Source organism: Physcomitrium patens, chromosome 8 (genome assembly GCF_059467195.1).
Source record: "Physcomitrium patens ecotype Gransden chromosome 8, ASM5946719v1, whole genome shotgun sequence".
Classification (NCBI taxonomy): domain Eukaryota; kingdom Viridiplantae; phylum Streptophyta; class Bryopsida; order Funariales; family Funariaceae; genus Physcomitrium; species Physcomitrium patens.
The window spans coordinates 1,880,474-1,900,663 of record NC_143417.1 but is presented as its reverse complement, the minus strand read 5'-3'; the positions used below and the strand labels follow the sequence as shown (position 1 = coordinate 1,900,663).

The 20,190-nt window shown below is 39.4% G+C and overlaps 3 protein-coding genes across 10 annotated transcripts; 1 reads left to right on the top strand and 2 right to left on the bottom strand.

Moving 5' to 3' along the window:
* Positions 1 to 1,505: 1,505 nt before the first annotated feature.
* Positions 1,506 to 4,254, bottom strand: LOC112285904 (vacuolar protein sorting-associated protein 32 homolog 1). Its single transcript, XM_024527277.3, has 6 exons — positions 3,901 to 4,254; positions 3,671 to 3,770; positions 3,443 to 3,528; positions 3,144 to 3,235; positions 2,716 to 2,830; positions 1,506 to 2,393 (listed from the first exon to the last, which is right to left on the bottom strand). The coding sequence occupies exons 1-6, from the start codon at positions 3,970 to 3,972 to the stop codon at positions 2,205 to 2,207; spliced, it is 654 nt and encodes a 217-aa protein (XP_024383045.1). The 5' UTR covers positions 3,973 to 4,254; the 3' UTR covers positions 1,506 to 2,204.
* Positions 4,255 to 6,132: 1,878 nt separating this feature from the next.
* LOC112285902 (uncharacterized) lies at positions 6,133 to 9,956 on the top strand. 7 transcript variants are annotated; one of them, XM_024527266.3, is made up of 8 exons: positions 6,133 to 6,449; positions 6,564 to 7,126; positions 7,393 to 7,485; positions 7,766 to 7,921; positions 8,089 to 8,908; positions 9,078 to 9,209; positions 9,364 to 9,434; positions 9,558 to 9,956. In XM_024527266.3, exons 5-8 carry the CDS (start codon positions 8,159 to 8,161, stop codon positions 9,766 to 9,768), a joined length of 1,164 nt encoding a protein of 387 aa, XP_024383034.1. In that variant the 5' UTR covers positions 6,133 to 6,449; positions 6,564 to 7,126; positions 7,393 to 7,485; positions 7,766 to 7,921; positions 8,089 to 8,158; the 3' UTR covers positions 9,769 to 9,956. The 7 variants fall into 7 exon arrangements, with proteins under 7 accessions (XP_024383034.1, XP_024383044.1, XP_024383035.1 ...); XM_024527276.3 differs by having other exon boundaries at positions 9,542 to 9,956; XM_024527267.3 differs by having other exon boundaries at positions 6,224 to 6,449; positions 7,766 to 7,956.
* A 3,963-nt stretch (positions 9,957 to 13,919) lies between these two features.
* LOC112285915 (uncharacterized) lies at positions 13,920 to 17,360 on the bottom strand. Of its 2 annotated transcripts, XM_024527295.3 has the most exons (3): positions 17,280 to 17,360; positions 16,659 to 17,074; positions 13,920 to 16,270 (listed from the first exon to the last, which is right to left on the bottom strand). In XM_024527295.3, the coding sequence occupies exons 2-3, from the start codon at positions 16,786 to 16,788 to the stop codon at positions 14,472 to 14,474; spliced, it is 1,929 nt and encodes a 642-aa protein (XP_024383063.1). In that variant the 5' UTR covers positions 16,789 to 17,074; positions 17,280 to 17,360; the 3' UTR covers positions 13,920 to 14,471. The 2 variants fall into 2 exon arrangements, with proteins under 2 accessions (XP_024383063.1, XP_024383064.1); XM_024527296.2 differs by lacking the exon at positions 17,280 to 17,360 and having other exon boundaries at positions 13,920 to 16,396; positions 16,659 to 16,800.
* Between the last annotated feature and the right edge of the window lie 2,830 nt (positions 17,361 to 20,190).

Here is a 20,190-nt window from a genome sequence, read left to right as displayed (position 1 = left end):
TTAGGATTTAATATTTAATTATTTTTGGCCTAAAGTTTGAATGAAGTTTAATAGGATTTTAACTAGAATTAAATTAAGATTGAATTGAGATGTATTTGAGTAATATTTGTGATCATTCTAATATTTCTTTAAGAATTCTTATTATTTGTTTGAAATTTCTTTGAGAATTTTTTGAAGCTTACTTAGCATTATTATGCTCTAATTAGATTTTAGTTAGTATTCTATTATAGTTAGGATTTTGTTGTTGCAATTTCCATTCTACCTTCCACAGCCAGGTGCTTGGAGCATTCTCAAGCAAGACTTCACATATTACGACAACGTGGCAATGTCCTATAGATCCTCTAAAACATGTTGACTTTGCAAAATACATATCTTAACTTACAAGGCAAGTTATCTATATATGCTCCTCATAATTAACTTATTCTACAAGCTACCAACACATAGTTAATTTGTTGGCCAAGTTTATAACCTACAAATACATAAAGTCAAAACTACATCTATAAAGCTTCTAAGAAGTTTCTCTAAAAGATTTTATGAAATTAATCTATATTTACCTATTTCTACCTAATTATATAAGTAACTATTAGAGTAAATGTATATGTCTATGACAATAGATTGTTTAAAATTATATATATATATATATATATATATATGTCATGAATTATTTTCTTTAAAAAGCTTTCAACTATTATTTTAAGTGTCTTTAAGATACTAATTTAAACACATTTGCATCCCTTTTTGGCTTCAAATTATAAACTTTTATCATATTGTTGGATATTTTTTTTTTTATTATTGATTTGTATAAAAAATAAAATACATTCAAAAAGGTTGTATAATCTCATTGTTCCAAATCAGTACATTTTTTATAACTTGCAATTTATTAGGTACTTTACTAAATAATTCATTATTTGAAGTATGAGGTCCACGTTATGAGAAGCAATATTTTTACATATATACTTTTATGAAGATGGTACAATCTCTATGTCCTTTTTATCGTTATTTTTATTCATTTATTTATTTTCATTTTGCCCATCTTTATATATATATATATTAGTTATCAATTTTTCTAAAAACTAGCAACAATGAAATTGAAAAAGAAAAAAGGAGGTAAATACAGAAATACTACAGTAAAGTATAACTTTATTCACATTTTTTAATAAAATAAATAAAATCGATTTAAAAAGACAGAATTATGTTACATTTATTGTACACAGAAGAAGAAAATATATTAATTCAATTTCCTACTACAAATAACATAATATACCGTTCTTGAACGACAATGCAGGAGATTATTTAAAAGTTGACCGAAAAGCATAAATTACACCTTTGTTAATTTATAAACAAAAGCAAGCTGGAAGTACTTGAACATTCTTTTGATGCCTCGTAACCAACGGGACCGACTCCTTTGGGTCAACCAAGTGGAGCACCCAAAGTGCTAATTCATACCCCAAATTCTTTAAAACAACAAAATAAATCAAATGCAAACTGAACCGAAATAACCGAGATCAATAAATTTGCAACCATTTAATTGTATCAACTGACAAAGGTTGTACCAAAGGTCTAACAGTTGCCACCGGCAACAGCGCAAGTCTAGATGAGCTTCAATTTCACTAACATCCATATTCCTTGAAGGATACTTAAGTATATTATGAACATTGAAAACTATCTCAATTCACAGTTTGAAGTAAGTTGGTGGATCCCGCTGTAACATTGTATGCCGACGTGGCTAAATGAAAAAAAAATCTATAAAAAGTAAGAATGTTTCAGTATACAGTTTTACACGGGCTGATAGGAGGAACAGCAAGAGCAGTCGGCAAGAGCCCAATTGCTGCTCTTCGAAGGTGCAAATGAAAGCGAACCAGTTAAATAAGCCAAATTCGTGATACAAACCCATCTTTCCATGCTTTTGCCCACACCTTATTTACCTTCTGAGTGTGATCTCACCATTTCCAATGACCGAAGAAGCGTCCGAGTTACATGCACGCTTCTGTGTGTCTATCGAGCACGTTATGCCATCCGGTTAGCACCTGGAACTTGGAAAGCGATTCAGTTTCCACTGTGATCTTCACTTTCAATCAAAGCGTTCTAGAGACAGAGCCCACTTGCTTATCAAGTTGGAATACTGACACAAACCTGAACAAAAACTTATGTGGAGACCAAAAAAACACTCCAAAATGCGATGAGGGGGCAGGGGTGATATGTTTCTAAAGTGCCATTTCAGCTTGAAGGGCTGCAAGTTCATCTTCCTCAGTGTTTGTCGTAGGAGGACTCTTTGTAGGAACTGAAGTAGGCTTGTATGTTTGAGCCTGGGGAAGCTGGTGAGTAGACGGCTGAATGAGCTGTTCTTCCAAGTCAGCCCCTTCGAGGTCCTCAAGCTCAGCTTCCAGCTCGTCCTGCAATACATTTGCCACAAAGGAGAGGGTTGACGCGCATGTCAGATAATGTAGTCTACAAATGCCTATCCACAACATCTTATGCAACAAAACCCTTTAAATCCTTCATATGAAATAGTCCAAAAATTGTGGTGATTATTCTAGTGAACCGAACGGTTTTAAAACTACCGGCAATTTGCACCAAGCACCAAACATATTCTCAAGAACAAGTAATTTCCCCCATCTACTTATCATTCTGCTGAGAGTCGTCCCTTCAAATATATCATCACAAAGTACGAAAAGATAAAAGAAAAGAACACAATATTCGGATTTCAAATTTCACCTCATCAATATCAGCTGCTGTTCCAATTGGTGTTGAGAGTGCCTCTTGGATCTGCTTCATGTTCTCAGTCTGCTCGTTGATCTCGTCCATCGTCTTGTCTACGTCATCAATATTGCTGCAAACCACATTATTATCATATTTTAGAGTTAACAGCTCACACATGACCTTCTGATGACTAACGTCACGTTAGTCCATATCCTACTAAATAAATGTATTGTCCCTAGCTCTAGGAAGCAAAGCTGGTGCATTATAACGGATTCTGCAATTAATACTAATACAAAACGCTTCCATAACCTTTGAGACATAATCAGCACGCTAACACAACAAAAATAAAGATCGGTGCGTTCCATGTTCTCCTGTAGTAGAACAGTGAATCGATATAAACACTGAGCCAGAGATTCGTCAAGAGGAAAGGGCAGGTACAGTACGTGGCTTTCTGGATGGCTTTCATGGCTGCAGCACCGCTGCGCAGAGCATCCACGGTTTCTGTCGTTGCCTTAGCACCCTCCAGCATAATCATCTGTAGGAGAAAAGAACAACACGACACGTGACGGTGAAACCAGAGGTACACACGAATCGACCAGAAGCTTGATTAGGTCAAAAGACACAGGAATGATCGAGTGCACACGAGCGGAAATCGGCAAAATTCTAGGAGTTCATCCCATTCTCAACAACCGAACCTGGACTTGAATCATGTAATGTAATCAGGAAGAGTGAACTCTCGGACCTGGTCATGGATACGCAATTGGAAGTTGCCCAGTTGTTCTACTTGGACTTCATACAATCTCTTCCGTTTCAAACACTGAATCGCAGCTGCCAGATCAAACAGTCACTCACACCAGCACTCATCATCAACCCTAAACATCCCAACCTCCTACTCTTTAGCGGGAGCCAGCCCTAAATGCATCACATCCCTCTTGCCACAAACAGAACGGCCACCAACCGCAGCGCTCACCTCTCTTATTCTTCAACCTGGTGAATTCCTTAGCCTTTTCTATCTCCATGGCTATTTTCTTCTGCAACACCTTTTCCTTCTTCTCCAACATCTCCAAGGTCTGTCTCCACCCATCAAACCCATAGTGCACATCCAAATTATTCCTAAATCAACTCGAACTCTAATCACAACACCCAATCAAAAAACACAAACCCAGTTCTCAATCCGAATCGAATCCACGATAACCGCACCTCATTAAGCTTGTCGAGTGTGGACAGGGTAGAGGGCTCCTGCTTGGGCTTCCCGAACAGCCTTGAAAACATGGTGAAATTGTGTGAGTGCACTGCAATCTACTGAATGAATCAATAAATCAATCCGATGGGCACCTGCGCCTGCTGCTTGAATCAATCAATCAATCCTTGCCCCACTAAAGTGCTGCGATTACTATAATCGAAGTCTCTCTCTCACTCATGTAGATCACGGTACCGACTAAACACACGCAACGCTGCTTTGCGAGACTGGGATTCGGCAACACGCTTCTTCCACCGTCGCTGCCTCTGCAATTGCAGCCCGGTCCCCTCAAAAAAACACACACACTCTCGTACACACACAAATGGCGTCGCCCAAAAGGAAAGGAACAAGTCAAAATAATAAAAAACAAAAGTTCTCCAAAACGTAAAAGGATGTGGAAAAGTGTAGCTATTTGGGGGGGGGGGTGTTGAGCTGGTTGATTAATGGCATTGTTTCTTTGGACGTGATTTTCCATTGAAAATTTTACAATTTTTAATTTGACTCGTAATTTGACTCTTTCTTTGTAGTTTATTTTTATTTTTATTTTTTATACGATTTATTGTTTCTAGGAATAATTTATTGAAAACAGTTATTTGAAAGTAAGTTATCTTTTGTTGTTGACATTGAATTCAGAGGATATGATTGTGTGTATTTAGACACAATTGTTTGTTTGGAATGCTTTCTTGAGATACTTTGATTTACTCTTGAAAAAAAATTAATTAAATATTTATTTTCAAACATGAATATTAAAAATAACTATGGATTTATTTAGATTTAAAATGTTTTTAGTTTTGCAAAGTTTAAACAAGTTTTTTATTTTTATTTTTATTTTTATAAATTTTATTAATTATGTGTTTTTATTTTTAGTTTTTTGAACCAACATCTTGACAACTTAATCATAAATCTTTTTTGTCTTTTGTGAATAGCATCTATTCACTCATTAGTAATTTGTTCTATTTTAAAACCATTTTAAGATTTTTTTTTATTAGAATTCCAATCAATTTATTAAAGACAATAACAAAGTTGTTTTATTGCTATACTACATTGCAACTTAATCTCTAAAGATGTGGTTTTTGAACTTCATCTGAATAAGATAGTAATGATATGTTTGGATAACTTAAAAATAAATAAATAAATAAATAAAATCACATTTCAAATATTTTATTGTATTTCATAAGACATTCCAAATCCAATTCATAAAATATCACATCAATTTATTTTAGATTATTACATTATTAAATTCATAAATCATCTTGTATTTATTTTGCATAACATTGATAGATATGCTTACAAAAACATTAAACACTTAAACATATTTTCAAAGCAATATGATTTTTTAAAAAATTAATTCATTATGTTACATATTTTTATGACATATCTATATTTATATAATTTTAAAATATAAAAATAAATAAAATAAATAAAATTTAATGTGTAAATATTATTATATATATTCACATATACAAATAGTCTATTTTAATTTATTAAGTATATTATAAGTGACATTCTAATACAAAACAACTTTTAATATATATTTAATTATTTTAAACTACATAAGAATGAGAAGTTGGTATAATAAGTTGAATAGTTCAAATTTTAGTTATAAAATTTTAAAAACGTGCTTGTTAAATGCTAACATAAAAACAATGAATATTTGATATTTATATATAATTCAATCAAACTCAATGTTCATCCTTGTGAACCCACAATATTCAAACAAACCTCACAACTAGATCTCTAAACACTTCAAAGACCCAATTACTCAAATACTTCAATTCTTGTCTTCTTAAAAGCATATCACATTCAAAACCCAAAACATAGACAAACCATGTTCCAAAAACACACAACATAGCTAGTCCACCACTAAACTATCCAAGTTAAAATACCAAAGAATAACAAGTTGGTGCAAAGAAGTTTACAATATAAATTCCAATTATGAAATCTCTAACCTTACTACATGAGGATACCAGCACTAAAATTAACCACCACTCAAATGTTTCAAACGTAAAAACACACACAACAAGATGAAGACGATGATCTACGGCAACACAACACAGTGAAGAAGACGAAGACGACGACGACGCTGAAATAAGCAGCAGCAGCAGGAGCACCCAGTGTAGCCAGCATCATCCTCATCGCAATCTAGATAGATAGATAGATAGATCTGCATTACTGCTCACCATGTGGGGACCATGCTCGGTGACCACCGCGGCTGAGCTCTCTCGGACGGCGGGTTGGGCTGTAGAGGTCGAAGCTAGAACGTTGAACCCCCTCGTGCTAGCTAGAATGTTGAGAGCTTGTTTCCCTTTCGCGTGATTCCCGTTGAAGTGAAGTGGAACTGTTCGCATTGGAAACCGTGGGCCGGAGTGGGTTCGAATAAAGACATGGGAACCAAAAAAACGTTGGTGTGATTCCTTACCCTTGGAGTTGTGTGAAAAGTGCCTATAATTATTGTGAATGGTTCGTTAAGTGTTACGGAATCCTGCTGGAAGAAGAACAAAGGGTGAAGGTACGTGAAGTTCATACTCAGAGCACATGGACGTTGGTGGATTTGCGTAATGTTTGCAACTGTTTTTAATGAAAAAAATTGTAATTAATATGGTTTCGCAAAACCTTGAAACAGTCCAACAGGTGCCTCGCGGCGAACAGATATGCATGAAAATAGTAGCGCGGTTTCTCATCCGCCTTGGTCCATCCAGCACAAGCATCGAAAGGTGCAGTGCCATATCGATAATTCTCGTGACTTGGGGTAGTCCATCTTCAAATCAGTCAACCCGGGATTGTCCGAAGACTCTCCCCGTATCACCTGATTCATTTCGTCGGTGTTGCTCCAAGGAACGTTCAGGACACACTCAAGTTGTCAGAGAGTACCTTTTTTTCTTCTTTTGGCATCTTTGTTGGAGGAGTTTAGCAGGACGACGCGCAAGCACGTTGCGGATTCAGCCATTACGAGTCAGCAACCTGTTATCAGCGCTGGGAAATCCTAACTCACCGACAACAGCCCTACTAGCACGCGGCAACTTGTAGAGCAGGGCCTTTTGCCTCTTCCGCTCCAGATGTTGGCAGGAAGACGACACAGGTTCTGGTTCTGCAGATCATAAATTCTAAATGCGGGGACCGTGGAGTCTTTCCCAGGCGGTCAATTCTTTCGGCTCTAGACAGGACCAGTGGAAGAAGCTTGCACAGGTATGAGGATGATGAGAACTCAGCGCTACACAATCTGTCTAGAGGAAACAGAGGCTTTAACGCGAGAACTTAGTGGGGCAGGAGTGGATTCTGTGGCTTCGTGGCGCGTGTCTACAATTGTTTTCGGGTTAGGGAGCGATTTCAATTGCTAATCTGTTCTTATATTTTGTGCTCGTGATGTACGCACATGAAGTCACTCCATCCTAGCGAGAGCTGCATGAGAATAAATCGGTATTCAGTGGTGATTACTCCGAAATTGTTTGCAGGGGCGTGGTGTGCGTGATTTTGGGCGTGTTCTGTTTTGGTGGGTTTTTGGTTTAGAGTGGAAGTTAACCCTCAAGAATTCGGCAAACAAACTTGTGAGTGGTGGGCTAGATGCTGAAATTTGGCTTGGAAGCCTCTGAAACCTTGGAATCAAAGAATTACTTAGTGACAGAAACTGGGCGGAGTGTGTGTTGCTGGTGTGCCTACTCATAAATTCGAGAATAATTAGAACTAGATTTATTAAAATTCCTTTGGAATTTAAGTTCTCGTGCCCATTGGTTCGGACAAGTGAGATGGAGCTCGGGTCGGTAGTATCCAAGTCTCAGGAGGTACACTAATCTAAATTTGTTGCAATGGCGGTTCGTGGTGCTGCAGCAGGAACATATTCCTCGAATCCCAGTGTTCCGGTCCTGTGTTGCAGTCCAGTTTGAAAAGACATCTGCTGCAATCTGGTCTCGTACATTGAATTCTACAACATCTATTAACTTCGACACCAAGAGTTTAAGACTCTAGTCGGTCATTGTGAAGAATGTAATTGTTATATTCAACAAAGACTTCTGTACTATGTTAGATTTTCATACTTCTACAACCTCTCAATCATGTTGATTTATTTTGTTCCAGCATTTTTATATTTTTACAATGCGCCATAGTTTCAAAGGTACCCCCATCTTCATGTACAAGCACCTGCACTGCTGCAGGACTCGATCTTCCCGGTCTTGGAGGGGATAAGCTATAGCTGAACTAAGGAGGATTTCAAGCGCCTGAGAGATGGATTACAAGCCTTCGAAACCAGGAATACGGTCCACCCCGATGAGTAGTAAAGATCCACCCAGAACCATAGCAGGGGGTTCGAAGAGCGGCAGAGTTGCAGCAACACCGCTGGAGAGACTCGGGAAAGATTACGCAGATAGCACTGGGGTTGCGTTGAAACGTAGTTGTGATCAAATGAAGAGTACAGGAACGGAGCCACCGAAGACAAGTAAAGAGTACATAAAATCAAAGTCTCTGGTGCCAATTCCTCATCTAAAAGCCAAGGTCAGTGCAGACAGGAACCCATCAACTGAGAACGTAGGTAGAACTCAAGCAACCGGTGAGAAAGTGCGACCTAAATCGAAACACGATGTAGAAAGGGATAGTCTCAAGAGAACCCAAGACGTAAAGACGCAGCACAAGATCAAAGATGCCAGAGAGAAGCGCACATATAACGAGGGCTTCCAAAAGATTCAAGTCTTAGGTATCGAAGACACAAAGATGAGGAATGAAAAACCAAGAGAGCCATTAAAGCCTAAGACTGTTGAACGACACAGTGATGGAACGAGAGTTTTGACGGGATTTGAAAGCGAGAAGACCGTGAAGAAGGATAGTGCAAGTGGCAAGGTGTGGTCGGAAGGGAAGACTGCGGTGAGGCCAGCACAATTGGAAGACACAAAGAAAAACAAGGTCTCAAGTAACAGGAAGCGACCTGCGGAAAGTGGCAAAGATGTGCAAATGAGGACTGCCACAAAGATTGCAGAGCCGGTAAACGCTATGAGCACTTCAAACCTTTGTACCGCCCAATCGTCTGAAATTTTGCAAATTGATAGGCTAGAAATGCGGCTTAAGAATTCAACGTCAGAGCTGATTTTTTGGATCAAGATGAAGATTAAAAAAAGCTTCTTTATGGTGTTGTGCACTTGCTGTGACATAGGTAAGAATTCATGCTGCAAAAGCTCCGAAGGCTGTCAAGTTGGTTACCACATCCGCCATCAAAAAAAAGCAGGAGAAACACATGAAGAAAGCATTCTCTCTACCGGGTCAAAGATTTGAAACCCCGGAGGAGGTAAGAGTCTCATGTTTTGTAGAACATAGGATTCAGTTAAAATCTCAATTCAGAACTTGTATATTCACATGATTTGAGACCAACTTCGGAAGGTTTCTGAGTAGTATGCTAACAGTCTCATGGCGTGATTTGCTACTGGTTGTTGCAATACCAGAGAGACGCATTGAGATTGTTTTATGAATCGCTCCACAGGCAGATACCCACAAGTGACATGGCTAATATCTGGTATGAAAACACTGCCCTTAACATGCTTGAAACATGCTGTTTCCAATCGTCTTCGTCGTTGATTTCTTAATGCATTTTGATTTCTCTTGAGCTAAAATTCAGTGTAGGAATGTGGTGTGGCAGGTTGATGGAACACGGGCTACTCGAAGCGGATGAAGCTCAGAAGGTCTTGACCCACAAGCTGAAATCCAAAGGCAGTTTGCCGCACAAAGCCTCACTGCAACAAGCACCAACACAGTCAAGATTTTCCAATGGAAATGCTGGGAAGATAGCAAAGTTTAGGAATGAGGATTTTCTCAACATAAAGCCAGTCTCAAAGAAGCTCAAGCTTTGAGCAACTACATCTTGTTGTTCAGGTTGGTGATTTGTGTTGTTGCAGGATGCATGCAGCTTTGTATGGTATTCTTACTACAAGATGCTGGTGATAGTTTGGCAATTGAGCATTGAGCCCTTTTCCACTTGATTCATGTTGCAAAAACTATTTTATGAGCGTTATAATTAATATAACATTATATGTCAATTTGTGTTGTGCAAAGTTAATATTTGAAATTTTCATAAATATGAAGTATTTTTTTTACATATATAAAATAAATAGTGCTTCTATTAGACATGTATGGTGTTTTTTTTCATTAGTTTGCTTAGTTAAATGGCATCTATAACATTACAAATTATCTCCATATTCTTTGTCTTTATATTTTGCAATTCTAAAAAATAGAGTTGTATATAGATTATTTTTGTTATTAAATTTTCTAAATATAATTTCAATAGATTTGCATTTACTTGTGATAATGATGTGTTTTGTACTAGCTTTCTACTATAAAATTTATTTATTTATTTTTTAATCATTTCTTAAGTATTTTTTATAATTTTAAAGTTTTATTATGAAAATGTATTCTCTATGAACAACTCAAAATCTTCTTTGTGATTTTTTTATTTATTTGTAATTTTAGTTATATAACCTTAAAATTTTAATACTACAGAGATATATATATATATATATATATATATATAATTTTTCCACCAATCATTAAAAAGAGATGCTTCTTATACTACTTTCTAAATAGTTGATACTCTTTCATATAATGATTTTTTTAGTTTGTTAACTTTCAAAATTAATGTTTTTTTTAGTTTATTATAGATTAATTTTATTTATTTATTTTTATACAAATACAAATAAATTAAATTCTTTAACTTTATAAAAGTTATTATTATTATTCTTTGGTCTCAATCACCTTAATATATTTTTAAAATAATCAAGATATGTCTACTATTACATTAATTCTTATATATATATATCTATATATATATATATATATATATATACTTTAAAATTCTAATTGGTCTTCTAATATTTTATTAAAAATAAAAATTAATTCTTAATAAAAACTTTATTCATTAAAAAATTAATACACATGCTTTGATGTTTTTATGATAACCAAGAAACACATATGTTGTGTCCTTTTTTTACAAGCTTGTCTCTTATGTAATGAGGGTTTTTTTTTTTTTTTTTTTTTTTTTAATACCTAATGAAACTAAAATCTTACATATGCAAATAATTTTTTTTTTACCACTCTTTATTATTTTAAAAATCATGTATTTTAAAAAATGATTATGTATATATAGTATGTGAATATGCAATATTAAGTATTATTTGTATCTAAATTTTATATTTATAGTAACTACTATGTAATTGAAAATTTTTCAAATTTATATGACTACTAATTATATTAACTTAGAGTAATGTTGAATAAATCCATGATTTTACTAAATTAACCCATCCATCTTGACCATTATGAAAAAATAAAAATAAAAATAAATAATCTAGATTCATTTCTCCAATATTGGATCTGCAACCAATGAAAATCAATCACATTCATTATGATTATCATGTTCTTTATCATGGGTGGGTTGATTTAGTCAAAACTTAGATCTATTTAACATTCCTCTTAATATATTATAATATATGCCAATTATTTTACACTTCTAAATATTAAAAAATCATTAAATTTATCAAACATAAAAGTTATCTTTATTATCAAACTTTGGTATTCTCATTTTTTGCTACTTTTATTGTTTGCAAAGATAGTAAATAAAAGTTACAATGTATTGAATTATATTTACATAACCTGTTTTAGAAGCTTAAGTGATTACAAGTAACACATATTTTAACTACTTTTGAGTATCAAATCATTTCAGTATCAATTAAAGGTGAGATGATTAGATCTAAAATTATTTTACTATTTAGTATTTTGACTCCAAAATTTTGACTCCAAATTAAAGTTAAATAAATGTTACTAAGAAGTACTTCAAACTCCATTTTTGCAACTATGGTTTGAGAAATAGCATGAAAATAAGGTTCTCATATATTTAAACTTAAAATAAATAGGTGTACTTATATCATTCTATACATATTAATTATTAATGATTATTAAACTATCATCAAACTTTCCATCTTAAATTTATAGAACATACGTATCTTATTAATTTAAAAATACTAAGTTTTATCATGTCACCTGAAATGAAAGCTGAAGTAAAAAAGTTCTAATTCAAACTAAAAATACAATAAAAAAATCATAATATTACATATCTCTTAAATTACACATACGTTCATCATTGTGTAAGTGAGTGTGGAACGACTAATGAAATACTTTCAACATATCAATCCAGACAAAAAAAAATTATTTTCTTAACAAGTAAAGGCTTTTGTACTTATTAATATGAGTCAACCTATATTTTAAAATCATCCCAAAACTAGGAAAATTAAAGTGTTGATATAAATGCCATTAAATATATGCTTACAATCATTAAATTTAAAATACAACTTATAATGGAGTTCATGATATCACTTTAAAAATAAAAATATAATATAAAATATATATGCATATTTATTGTTAAAAGAAAAATAGAAATAGAAACTGAAAAGTAAAAAAAACTATACAATAATCCTACTTATTTTGTTGTCGGTAGAACGGGTTAAAATCCTGAAATATCAAGCATGTCCAAGTTTCACACTGAATGAGATGAATGTGGATATTCATCCAAATTCGCAGCAACTGAAATATTATCATTCATCTACGCGCTTCGCGGTGGCCACGATACCGACAAGCCAGTATTTCGACGAGACCGTGCGACGCGGATCGCTTTGTGGTCTCCTCAGGTGCAGTGAAACTCCAATTTGATCTGCGGCGCCGAGGCCACAGAACTCAACCATGTCTACATCTCTAATCTCGGCGTCGTCAGACGCGCATCTGGTGATCGCTTTCACAGAAGCAATTTCAACAGTTGCGCTGATCTCACTTCCTTCCCATACTATGCAAAGGTTCGATCAGACTTGAAACCGCTTAAAGTTGTGAGAATCAACCGTGAGAACTTCATTACACTCGCTTCATTGGTTGTCTGCAGCTGCACCATTTTCTCAAGGAATAGCTCCAGTAAGCGAAGTGCTGGACTTCCACCTAGAACCTGACCTGAGTCTGCAGTCAACTTTTTGGACCAGTTGATAACAGATTCCTGCAGTTGGGTGGAAGTGATCGGGGTTCGCATTAGTCGAGAACCTGAGCCGTGGATATGAAAGCCCAGGAAAGTGGACGTCGTGAATCGTTTAGATTGAGGGTAGTCCAGCTTTGTGTAATCGTCGGTTGGAAGGCGAAACCAGTTCATCGATGAGTAATGGGTCAATGACAATCCAACTCTCTTGGGTTTTCCTTCCCTGGAAGACAACACCTCATGTATGCCTGGTGACTTTCATGAGGTGCACTTGCCTTGCGCTGCGTTAACTTATTCTCTGTTGTTTTCGTTTCTACACCTTCTTTTTCCAGATTCTCCAGGCTGGTGATTTGTAGTCGCTACTGCTTGCCATGGGTTGCCCACCTAGCGAAAGACTCCTTCCAGAGTGTTCCAGTGTGCTTTTCGAATCGGTCCAAATTAAAAAATGCTTGTGATTGCTGGGACAAGGTTTTCGTGGTCTCTGCTGGTGGCTGGCGTTGTCTTCTAACAGGGTTGTTTCTCATCTACAGACCCATTAAATAATGTATCTGAGACTAACATCTTGCTTCGGCTTTGTGGATAAAGACGTAAAGAATACACGTGCTTCAATAGTCCATGTGGATGTGATGTAGCAGCTAAAAATTCTGTAGTGTGCAAAAGTGGAAAGAGTACATACACTGTAATTCAAGAGAATAGAAGATTGTAACCAATCTTTCTTATGTACAGACAAATATTTTTTAGAACATAATGAACTTTAATGAAATGTTCAAGAACCACAAATGCGACTTCTTGTCTTGAAAAATTGTCGATGATGGACAACAGTCTGACATGACAAGGCTCACATCTAAACAACTACAACAACAGACAACTAATGCATGCAAATAAAATACCACGATATGAGAAATGGATACGAAAAAGCATTGGAGTTCAATACACTTAATTGAAAGAAATGTGCAGTGCGTACAGAGAGGGAAAAACAAAACCGTCACGAAGGATTGGTTCAGTGAAAATTAAACAGCTGCCCCCAGATGTCTTATTGAAAGCTGGTAACAAACAAGATAAAACGTTTGTGGTGTCAACATAATACCACATTCACAAGAAAAAGAAAACTCTAAAAGAATCTATTCACAGCCAGAGGTTCGGCAGTGGGGCAACTCATTCGAACTGGGTGCAGTCGTAGCCGCAGGGCTCCATTATCCTTTTTGAAGCTCACCACCTCAAGATATCAACTAAATGGTAGATATCAATAAATGGCTGTTGCTAATTATTCAAACCCACTTCGAAGTCCCAACCCCCCGTATGTGTGGGAATTGAAAGTGTTAGACGCAGGCGATGAACAGTCTTCGATTGCCCTGACTAATAACAACCCTCCCTGATCTGTTAAACCCCTAATGGCTAGAACACCACCATCGACTGCTGCTAATCCAAATTCGTCGAAGTGAAGTAGTTACAGCAACTGATCATCCATTCCATCCGCCTTTGCCGCGTTTTTGGCAGCTTGGGTATCCTCACACACCTGGTATCAGTACTGAACTTGACAAAGAAAATAACTTACTTGGGGGAACAAGTACCAGAATCATCCGAAAAGTAACCTTCACTACACTGGCATTTGTATCCAACGGCAGCACTGTCGTCCCAGCTACACGTAGAGTTGTGGTCGCCTAGAGTCTTGCAAGTCTTGGACATCCCACATCCATAGTCGCTACAGCGCGTCAAGGTGCAGATAAACGGAAGCTGGATATCACATCTCAAGTCGTTGAGCATGAAAGGAAGATAGCTGTTGTCATAAGCCTGGGCATCGGATTCGTACTTAACTCCAAGGCAGGCCTCTTGACCTCCGTAGTTGTTAGGCTCTCCCATGTTCCACAGAGACGGGACATCAATGCAAGGAGAACCTGGATAGTTCCATCCATTCGTCGCAGGTGAGAGATTGCAAGGTCTCCTTCCACCTACGTAGCAACCAAGTCCCTTAGGATCGCTCGAGTCACCCTGAACTGTTACGTTTGATTGTGCGCAGAGCTCGCCAACATCCTTCAGCTCGTCCCAGTCAGCCACGGCAGCCAAGTGACCGCCCGATTGCTGGTTGCAGTAATGTTCGGCGTACTCCCAGGTCTTGCAATGCGTGACAAGCATGAAACAAGTGCCCGAATACTTGCCGGGTTGGTAACCATAGGGGCATGGAGGTGGAGGAGGAGGGGAAGGTGGTGGGGGAGAAGGAGGAGGAGGGGAAGGTGGTGGGGGAGAAGGAGGAGGAGGGGAAGGTGGTGGGGGGGATGGAGGAGGAGGAGGTGGACTCCACCCGTAAAACCTTGCGCATGTATCCTTATCCTTCTGATCAGGAATTTTATCGGCAAAAAGGCAATTTCCAGTGACATTCAACACCGTTTGATTAATCTGTTTACATGCAGACGCAAGACTATTAAAGTAGTTGTCGCTGAGAGCTAGAGCCGACAAATTTTTCAGCTGACAGATCTCGGCAGTCACTGCTCCGCCCATATAGTTCTTGCTCATGTTGAATATTTCGAGAGCCTGCAAATTTTGAAGGCTATCTGGCAACCCTCCGTTGATTTTGTTGGAACTGTAGTCGAAGAGCAGGAGATTTTTCAAATTACCAATACCGTCAGGAATTCCACCATCGAATTCGTTGCCCAAAGCCAGAATCTCGTACAGGGTGTTGCTCATATTATTAATGGTCTTAGGAATGTTTCCTTGAAACTTGTTGTTGGCAAGCACAAGGGCAGCGACTTCGGACTGAGCGAAGTTGCTCGGCATAGTACCTTCAAAATTGTTGTTGTTCACAAAGATCACTTGTAAAGTACGCTTTGAGAACAGCTCACTCGGCAGCTTGCCATAGAACGTGTTAAAGCGGAGATCCAAGAAAGCCAACTTGGGGATGGCCAAGACGACTTTCGGAAAGTCCCCGCCCAACTGGTTGTTGCTAAGATCCAGTTCAGTCAACAACTTCATGTATCGGAATGAATCTGGCACTCCTCCATAGAATCGATTGCTATTCAAGTGGAACAGAGCAATCTCTCGAAGTTCGCCCAACTGCGGCACCAAAGTACCCTTCAGTTGCGCACCGTTCAAATCGATTGCGGCTACAACCGTGAGGTAAGAGTACTTGGGATCAGGTGGAGGAGCACAATATACTCCTTTGTAACTGCAGACATCCTTCCCATTCCAACTCGCAAGGATATTGTTGGGATCTTCGGTGATAGCCTTCTTCCAGCATTGCAGAGCGATGTAGGCTCTCCACTTGCTCCATGCATATCCATGACGTCCAGTTCCTTGAGGATGACCGCCGTGCCCCGGAGGATGGTTTCCAGTCGTTCGGTTTCCGAAGAAAGGGTCTGCTTGACGACAAAAATCTCGTATTAGTGCTTCTGATTGGGACGAACCGGGTTCAAAGTAACCATGTCCCATGTCATAGAAACATATGCACCATCACGAGGTCTTTCAGCTGAGGTATCTAACATCTTCATGTGTAACATGAAATAAAAAAACAAAAGGTCAATTTAACATCAGAATTTGAAGAAAAGAACAAAAGATCCTTGTTGACTGTTTCCCATATTGTAAATTACTAAATCTATATACATAATAATTAGCGTTTGACTCGCAAGATATGGTTTCCATGACCTAGTTGATTCTGTGAGGGCCTAAACACTAAACTTTTGACGAAGCTAATGACCAGTTCTTTGGAAAACTTCAAAACACAGGAGAGATGAGGAAGTGGCGTACGTGAAGGAGCAGGCGAGGTTGCAGGTGCACTAGTAGCTGCTGCTTGCACCATGAACAGAGAGACCAAGAGAGCCGTAACCACCATGGTAGTGGCAGTCGCTTCCATCCCCTGCAGATGAAAGCGGGTCATTGGACCTGCTTTTATCGGAGACAGGTACCGTGGTTCCAGTCTCGAAGACACCCACCACGGCCACCGAAAGAAGCACCAAGCTTGACTTAGCTCATCAGTCTGAATTACGCCAGTCTAAACTAAAACTTCCCTGTTTGCAGGTTCTCACTGTAACTACTGAACTGTCTGTACCGCAACGCACAACCAATTGAACCCCCTCTCACCACGGCACCAGTCCCAGCTGATTCAACACCAGGTGCGCTGCACCAATCGGTGTGCGCGCAATTGCCCCTTCAACTGCCTAATTCTGAGAACACCACATCGGTAATACCAAGTCTTAGCACCAACATCATCCACCCTGACTCAGGATTATTGTAACGTGATTTATGAACCACACGAACCCCTACACTCACAACTTCAACGAAATTAAGTACCACTATCCACACTCCAAGCATGAGGAGAGGTGCAGCTCCTGGCTGCACAGTGAAAATCTAAGGCCCAGTGCTGTGTACCTGAGACAGAAAGAGTCGAAGAAGAGAAAAGGGAAGGTAGCCTCAGAGCTGCTGCTCCCAAAGAGGACTGTGACTCGTACCGAGTCTGTTTGCTGGTCTGAGGGGGAGAGCATGGGGTATTAGCAACGCGAGTGCGCCCCCCAGCCGCCCCGAGCTGACAACTTTGGACATAAGAGTGAGCTGGTTGCGTGATGCCGGCGCAAACGAAGGGCTAGGAATTCCAGGATTCGCATCACTGTAGAAAAGCTCTTACGCTGTAGCCCCTATCCTACCTGCAGTTCCAGTACGTGGGCTGAGCGGGCCCAGCACCCCTACCCTCTGCGCGGGTTGTTTGCAGTCGTTGCGGTGCTCGGAATGAGTGCATATTTTAGTACAATCCGACAAGACCCTTTGTTTTCAATGATCAAGCTGTAGCCTGCTGCTTTAACTGGGTCATAGTCTTAGATCTCGATGCATCAAACAATAGGTTTGTAATTTCGTGTTGTATTTCGCCTCGTTTTCGACTTACAACCAGCAATCAGGGATTCAAGCCCAAACAGCTTCGCAGTGACCATCAGATTCCTCCAGTGGAGCGTTGAGATGAGTCTCAGGGGAAAATCGTAAACAATTCTCGTGGATCGTCGTGGGTGGCCAGCGCAAGAGCACAGACGCACAGCCCTGCAATCCCGTCCGCGATCTATTCAACTGGGTTTTCCACTTTATCTTGAACAACAGTTGATCGTTTGTTTGCGAGACGACGCGCAGTAAGAATCCTTCTCCCTTTTCTGTTCATACACAGAAAAGTGGAGAACTCACCGCCGTGGGAGACCCCGCATTAACGCCACGCCAGTGAAATTCCTGCACTGCGACCGGCGTGGAAATTTTGGGTCCCCTTGCCGAGTTTCACTGGCGTGGAAATTTTGGGTCCCCTTGCCGAGTTTCACTGGCGTGGTAATTTTGGGTCCCCTTGCCGAGTTTCACTAGCGTGGTAATTTTGGGTCCCCTTGCCGAGTTTCACTAGCGTGGTAATTTTGGGTCCCCTTGCCGAGTTTCACTAGCGTGGTAATTTTGGGTCCCCTTGCCGAGTTTCACTAGCGTGGTAATTTTGGGTCCCCTTGCCGAGTTTCACTAGCGTGGTAATTTTGGGTCCCCTTGCCGAGTTTCACTAGCGTGGTAATTTTGGGTCCCCTTGCCGAGTTTCACTAGCGTGGTAATTTTGGGTCCCCTTGCCGAGTTTCACTAGCGTGGTAATTTTGGGTCCCCTTGCCGAGTTTCACTAGCGTGGTAATTTTGGGTCCCCTTGCCGAGTTTCACTAGCGTGGTAATTTTGGGTCCCCTTGCCGAGTTTCACTAGCGTGGTAATTTTGGGTCCCCTTGCCGAGTTTCACTAGCGTGGTAATTTTGGGTCCCCTTGCCGAGTTTCACTAGCGTGGTAATTTTGGGTCCCCTTGCCGAGTTTCACTAGCGTGGTAATTTTGGGTCCCCTTGCCGAGTTTCACTAGCGTGGTAATTTTGGGTCCCCTTGCCGAGTTTCACTAGCGTGGTAATTTTGGGTCCCCTTGCCGAGTTTCACTAGCGTGGTAATTTTGGGTCCCCTTGCCGAGTTTCACTAGCGTGGTAATTTTGGGTCCCCTTGCCGAGTTTCACTAGCGTGGTAATTTTGGGTCCCCTTGCCGAGTTTCACTAGCGTGGTAATTTTGGGTCCCCTTGCCGAGTTTCACTAGCGTGGTAATTTTGGGTCCCCTTGCCGAGTTTCACTAGCGTGGTAATTTTGGGTCCCCTTGCCGAGTTTCACTAGCGTGGTAATTTTGGGTCCCCTTGCCGAGTTTCACTAGCGTGGTAATTTTGGGTCCCCTTGCCGAGTTTCACTAGCGTGGTAATTTTGGGTCCCCTTGCCGAGTTTCACTAGCGTGGTAATTTTGGGTCCCCTTGCCGAGTTTCACTAGCGTGGTAATTTTGGGTCCCCTTGCCGAGTTTCACTAGCGTGGTAATTTTGGGTCCCCTTGCCGAGTTTCACTAGCGTGGTAATTTTGGGTCCCCTTGCCGAGTTTCACTAGCGTGGTAATTTTGGGTCCCCTTGCCGAGTTCAAGGTCAACCTGCGACGCTGGCTCTTAGTGTGCACTTGTAGGATGCGATCCCTCGTCGAACCCACACCCGACGACTCTCTGTCGAGCTACTTTCTATCTTTGTCCATTCTACACATTACATCTTATACTTATGTCCCTTCGTCCTCCTCCTCCAGCGCTGGTGGAGGATCAGGTCATCGAAGCATCAGCTGCCGAGAAGATCGACACCGGTCCATGAAATACCTCCACCGATTCTCCTTGACTTTGTGCTTCTAAACCCATTTCTATGTCCTTCGTGGCAAGATGCTCTTCGACTGTGTGACTCGTCGAAGCTTGGTTTCGTGCACCAGCCTGGCAGCCGACAGTGGACTTGACGAGAGTCAGCAGCCACTGCGCCTCTGGCTATAACCGCTACTAGAAATGTCACATTCCGCCCCAAAGGTTTTAAATAATCCCTTTTCTTGTGGGATCCTTTACCTTTTAGAATACTAGTCTTTTTAGTTTTCCTTGTGTATGACATACTGGAGAAATGGTCACTGCTTATCTTTCTACAGTCATACATGTACATATGTGTGTAGGTATATCTGCATTCACACACACACACAAAAAGCCTCTGTTTATTAGAGTACCAAACGATTCTTTGATATAGAGCAGACTAGAATCACTTAGAACAGATTTTCCAGATCATGAAACATTTATCGATGATACGTACATATCAATAAATGTTTCATGGTACAAAGTGCGAATTGATAGTAGGGGAAATCTGATCTGACATGTTTTATATTTGAATATGTTTGGTGCATTAATTTCATGGAATCTGAACTGGTACACGAAGTGTTTGTGATTTAGGTTACTGTCTACATGG